This window comes from Oncorhynchus masou, chromosome 5 (genome assembly GCF_036934945.1).
Source record: "Oncorhynchus masou masou isolate Uvic2021 chromosome 5, UVic_Omas_1.1, whole genome shotgun sequence".
Lineage (NCBI taxonomy): Eukaryota > Metazoa > Chordata > Actinopteri > Salmoniformes > Salmonidae > Oncorhynchus > Oncorhynchus masou.
This window is the reverse complement of record NC_088216.1, coordinates 61,038,008-61,044,424: the sequence shown is the minus strand read 5'-3', so window position 1 is coordinate 61,044,424 and position 6,417 is coordinate 61,038,008. Positions and strand designations below refer to the sequence as shown.

At 44.8% G+C, this 6,417-nt stretch overlaps 1 protein-coding gene across 2 annotated transcripts in view; it reads right to left on the bottom strand.

Moving 5' to 3' along the window:
- The window catches only part of cldn19 (claudin 19), a 16,004-nt gene extending 11,212 nt beyond the window's left edge, over positions 1-4,792 (bottom strand). For both annotated transcript variants that reach the window (XM_064966348.1, XM_064966347.1), the window contains exon 1: positions 3,823-4,792. In XM_064966348.1, the coding sequence (XP_064822420.1) occupies positions 3,823-4,045 (223 nt within the window). In that variant the 5' untranslated portion in view covers positions 4,046-4,792. The remainder of the gene's footprint in view (positions 1-3,822) is intronic.
- Positions 4,793-6,417: the final 1,625 nt, after the last annotated feature.

The window sequence follows — 6,417 nt, the reverse complement described above, 5'->3', positions numbered from 1 at the left end:
TCAGACCAGAGGACATTTTTCCAAAAAGTACAATCTTTGTCTCCATGTGCAGTTGCAAACCATAGTCTGGCTTTTTAATGGCGGTTTTGGAGCAGTGGCTTCTTCCTTGCTGAGCGACCTTTCAGGTTATGTCGATATAGGACTCATTTTATTGTGGATATCGATACTTTTGTACCTGTTTCCTCCAGCACCTTCACAATGTCCTTTACTGTTGTTCTGGGATTGATTTGCACTTTTCGCACCAAAGTACGTTCATCTCTAGGAGACAGAACGCGTCTCCTTCATGAGCGGTATGACGGCTGCATGGTCCCATGCTTCTACAGATGAACGTGGTACCTTCAGGCGTTTGGAAATTGCTCCCAAGGATGAACCAGACTTGTGGAGTTCTTTTCTGAGGTCTTGGCTGATTTCTTCTGATTTTCCCATGATGTCAAGCAAAGAGGCACTGAGTTTGAAGGTAGGCCTTGAAATACATCCATAGGTACACCTCCAATTGACTCTTATTATGTCATTTAGCCTATCAAAAGCTTCTAAAGCCGTGACGGAATTTTCTGGAATTTTCCAAGCTGTTTAAAGTCAACTTAGTGTTTGTAAACTCCTGACCCACTGGAATTGTGATACAGTGAATTATAAGTGAAATAATCTGTCTGTAAACAATTGTTGGGGAAAAGACTTGTGTTGTGCACAAAGTAGATGTCCTAACCGACTTGCCAGAACTATAGTTTGTTGACAAGAAATTTGTGGAGTGATTGAAAAACAAGTTTTAATGACTCCAACCTAAGTGTATGTAAACTTCCGACTTCAACTGTATATTGTTTAATGACCCTGTTGTGTCTTGTATAGCACCAGTGCTTGTGTGGTATTGTACACTGCCTAGTGCAGTACAGAGGTTTCATTCACTGCAGAGCCCAGAGAACTGAGAGCTTCGATGGTTTGTGACCAATACCAGGCAGTATCTGCCTCTGAGACTCTGAGACAGCAACAAGTAGAAGAACTGTTCATTCAGCACCACTGTTCAGACTATAGTGAAACAAAGCAAGATAAAACCTCAAGATACCTCCGGAATTGTTCTATCTGTACAACGAGTAGTATCCTGATTTATATCCTTCTAGTGTGCAGATCTTGACATAAGTCTCTCCGAACAGTTTCTCACCGCTTCGATATGTTTACATTGTCACAGGTTTTGAAAATGAATTGCCTTTTTAAGGGCAATTAATCAGAATGTGAAAAAAGTCAATCAGTTTCCACTGCAGTGCTTTGGTACACTCCACCACTGCAACAACACAGTCTGGTGAACAATTAGTCCTCATCACATGTTCCTCATGCTGTGTATTGAAGGAGAAGGGTTCATTTAGCACAATATGAAAAGCACCTGCAGGAACTGCCTAACCCACACACACACACACACACACACACACACACACACACACACACACTCACTCACACACACACACCAGTACACATGCTTGGATGCACACTTTGCATCCAAGACCGGTACTGAGTCTGAAATACCATAACAGGAAGAGATGTTGGTAAGACCATGAGTTCACTCAACAGTGGAAAAGAGTGCGTACGTGCCAAATGGTTCAGTTCAGTGATTTAATCTCTTAGCTCGGCACAGCCAGAAGAGGACTGGCCACCCCTCATAGCCTGGTTCCTCTCTTCCCAGCACAGCCAGAAGAGGACTGGCCACCCCTCATAGCCTGGTTCCTCTCTACCCGGCACAGCCAGAAGAGGACTGGCCACCCCTCATAGCCTGGTTCCTCTCTTCCCAGCACAGCCAGAAGAGGACTGGCCACCCCTCATAGCCTGGTTCCTCTCTACCCGGCACAGCCAGAAGAGGACTGGTCCACCCTCATAGCCTGGTTCCTCTCTATAGCCTGGTTCCTCCCTCTACCTGGTTCGGGCACAGCCAGAAGAGGACTGGCCACCCCTCATAGCCTGGTTCCTCTCTACCCGGCACAGCCAGAAGAGGACTGGTCACCCCTCATAGCCTGGTTCCTCTCTACCCGGCACAGCCAGAAGAGAGGACTGGCCTGGTTCACCCGGCACAGCCAGAAGAGGACTGGCCACCCCTCATAGCCTGGTTCCTCTCTACAGCCAGAAGAGGACTGGCCACCCCTCATAGCCTGGTTCCTCTCTTCCCAGCACAGCCAGAAGAGGACTGGCCACCCCTCATAGCCTGGTTCCTCTCTAGGCACAGCCAGAAGAGGACTGGCCACCCCTCATAGCCTGGTTCCTCTCTACCCGGCACAGCCAGAAGAGGACTGGCCACCCCTCATAGCCTGGTTCCTCCTCACAGCCAGAAGAGGACTGGCCACCCCTCATAGCCTGGTTCCTCTCTAGGTTTCTTCCTAGGTTCTGGCCTTTCTAGAGAGTTTTTCCTAGCCACAGTGCTTTTACACCTGCATTGCTTGCTGTTTTGGGTTTTATGCTGGGTTTCTGTACAGCACTTTGTGACATCAGCTGATGTATGAAGGGCTTAAAAATGAATTTGATTGATTGAAATTTGATTGGTTACCTGATCTACACTCAACAACATGCCTTGCTTGACTAGACAGCAACAAGTAGCAGAAGCCATGCTGGTATTACACGGGGTAAACTTTTCAAAAGTTGGTACCAAAGTGTGTTATGCTGTTTGCTCTCACTCGCTCGTTTTCCACTCACACAAACACACACACAGGGTGTGTTCGGGCCGGACAGGAACAATGCGTGTGTGTGGGGAAGACAGAGCACATTCTGAGAATATCTCTGATGTTTGGCTCAACACTGGGCTTTTCTTCTCCAAACAACCACTATTCATCACAGGGACAATACTCTGTTTTTATTACTCCGATGAGCAAAGGAGACCAAGCTCGAGCTCACCCCTCGCAGAAAATGTTTTGATATAATGAATTGCACAGCGGCCAAATGTTAGCCTGATTTGTTGTTTTGGGGGGGTGTGGGTCACAGGGAGTAACATGCGTATCCGTGTCTCTTAATAAAACTAAAACAAAAACAGAAAACTCCAAAGGGTGTCGACCATTCTGAATTACAGACAAATTATTTGACCAAATCCTCCCCCTGTAGCTTTTCATTACCCTAATGGGGTAATCAGTGGAGAGAATAGACGGGTGAATTTATGTCATCTGCCTGCCTTTAATTATGAGTCAGTAGGTCTATGCTAAACAGATTGGAGATGCCAGGAACCTCATATTCAGGGCTAATTTATGCCTGAACCCCACATTCCTCTCTCCCTCTCTTCTCCCACTCTTTCTTTCTCTCCCTCTACCTCTTTCTCTCTTTCTCACCCCTCCCTCCCGCCCTCCCTACCTCCCTCCCTCCCTCTCCTAATTAAACATGCCAACAGCAGCACTTTTTATCTAATAGATTTATGCCTGACTTTAATGTGTTCCAGACAGTTGGATTAGTTAGATTGTTTTATGAATTGTTTATGCATTCAGTTGCTGAATCATACAAATAGGCAAATTGATAATTTGATCATGATGTTTATTCAAACACTTCCCTCTATAAATCAACCCAGTTAATTGCCCGTGTTGGGAATCGGGTAAACAGATCTGTTATGAGTGAATAAGGCATCTCATAATGACCAACTCCAGATACACAACTGTCCATAAACTGTCCATAAACAGGATCTCTCTCTCTCTCTCTATATATATATATAGAGAGAGAGAGAGAGAGAGAGAGAGAGGGAGAGGGAGAGAGAGAGAGCGGATTTGTTCAAGATGCAATGCTGGGGCAGGGAAAGAGAGAGAGAAATATAGAAAGACAGAAAATGACAGGTCACAAGTGTAGGAGTGATCGTTATGATGTCCTACTCACCGTCCAGTGACAGCATGGAGTCAAACACCTTGCACTGCACCTGTCCTGTACTCTGGGAGGCACAGCTCATCCACAGGCCCTCATAGAGCCCCACCGCCGTGATGATGGCGTCGCCCGCGTACGAAGACTGCTTCCACTGGGGCAGAGCCGTGGTGGAGATGATGCCTATCCAACCACCCAATGCCAGGAAGTAACCCAGTAACTGGAATCCTGAGTTTGCCATCCTGTCTTTATGTCTATCTGTTATCGACTGTCTCTAGCTTTGTTTTTCTCTCTTACTCTCTGGTTCCTTCTTGTTCTTTCTTTCTAAATGTATAGCTTTCTTTCCTTTTTATTTATCTGTCCTCTTTCTGTCCTCCTTTTCTTTGGCTAATATTTTGTCCTCTTCAGAACACCTGAAGCAGTCTCGCTTCCACACACAGGTAATACTGTTGGCAGAGTGAAACACAGAACTCCCCCAAACTGTTTCTCAGAGCTCCTGTTGTCTCTCAGAGCCACAGAACCAAAAGTCAAACACCCCTTTACAGACAGTCCAGATTTCAGCACTACCCCAGGCACTCGCTCAGTGGTCTCTCGTTTCTCTTTCTTCCTCTGGTCTCCTTTCTGGTCACTGTCCGCTCTCTCTGAGCATCTCCTTCTCTCTGCTCTCTCTCACACATCTGGTGTTCTCCTCTCTCTCTCTTTCGTGCTCTCTATCTCTGTCTCGCTCTCTCTCTCTCACTCTCTCTCTCTGTTTATTTCTCTTTCTCCTGTTGGAAGTGTGTATGTCCGGGTCTTGAGGTTGACCAGACTGCTCTTTCCTGGTTGTCTGGGGTGATCAGGTCGTCAGGCTCGGTCACTATGCTCACTAGGCTTCCTCAGATACGGCATGGTTTCACTCTGACTCTCTATCTCACTTTCTTTCATCAACACTCTTTCCATCTGCTCCGCACTTCGAGGGTTGAACAAGGGTTTAGAGAAAAAAAATAGAAAAAGTTTATGTACACAAAAATCCCCTAACAGGCTGGGCACAGAGGGGTCAAGAGCTGAGCTCTGATTGGCCCTTCAGTGTTCTAGGAACGCCCATTGGGAAGGGGAGAGGAGAGGGGGCAGGATGGGGATAAGGGGGGTCTAGGGAAAGCGAGCGAGCACGAGAAGAGAGAGAGAGAGAGAGAGAGAGAGAGAGCGAGAGAGAGAGATTATACTGAGTGGAGTTCAGAGGTAAAGCAAAACCACACAACACAAAACTCTCTTTCCAAGCAAGAAGACCTCCCATAGCAGTCAAACCCAAAGCATCACAACTTTTACCAATGCCTGTAGACTTTCTATGTTCTCAACTTCCATTACACAAAATCATTTATATTAAGAAAAGTCTATAATGATATATTTATTTTTACATTTTTTTACCTTTATTTAACTAGGCATGTTAGTTAAGAACAAATTCTTATTTTCAATGACGGCCTAGGAACAGTGGGTTAACTGCCTTGTTCAGGGGCAGAACGACAGATTTTTATCTTGTCAGCTCAGGGATTCAATCTTGCAACCTTTCGGTTACTAGTCCAACGCTCTAACTGCCACTCCTATGACTCGGAGCAATTGAATGTACACATTTCTGAAAGTTGTCTTTGCATTCTGTAGTGTGTTGTTTCGTCTGTTGTTAGTTGTTGTCTGGTCTACCAGATGTTAGATGTTGTCTGGTTTACCAGATATTAGATGTTGTCTGGTCTACCAGATGTTAGAAGTTGTCTGGTTTACCAGATATTAGATGTTGTCTGGTCCACCAGATATTAGATGATGTTTTGTCTGGTCTACCAGATATTAGATGTTGTCTGGTCTACCAGATGTTAGATGATGTGTTGTCTGGTCTACCAGATATTAGATGTTGTCTGGTCTACCAGATGTTAGATGTTGTCTGGTTTACCAGATATTAGTTGTTGTCTGGTCTACCAGATGTTAGATGTTGTCTAGTCTACCAGATGTTAGAAGTTGTCTGGTTTACCAGATATTAGATGTTGTCTGGTCTACCAGATGTTAGTTGTTGTCTAGTCTACCAGATGTTAGAAGTTGTCTGGTTTACCAGATATTAGATGTTGTCTGGTCTACCAGATATTAGATGATGTTTTGTCTGGTCTACCAGATATTAGATGTTGTCTGGTCTACCAGATGTTAGATGATGTGTTGTCTGGTCTACCAGATATTAGATGTTGTCTGGTCTACCAAATGTTAGATGTTGTCTGGTCTACCAGATATTAGATGTTGTCTGGTCTACCAGATGTTAGTTGTTGTCTAGTCTACCAGATGTTAGAAGTTGTCTGGTTTACCAGATATTAGATGTTGTCTGGTCCACCAGATATTAGATGATGTTTTGTCTGGTCTACCAGATATTAGATGTTGTCTGGTCTACCAGATGTTAGATGATGTGTTGTCTGGTCTACCAGATATTAGATGTTGTCTGGTCTACCAGATGTTAGATGTTGTCTGGTTTACCAGATATTAGATGTTGTCTGGTCTACCAGATATTAGTTGTTGTCTGGTCTACCAGATGTTAGATGTTGTCTAGTCTACCAGATGTTAGAAGTTGTCTGGTTTACCAGATATTAGATGTTGTCTGGTCTA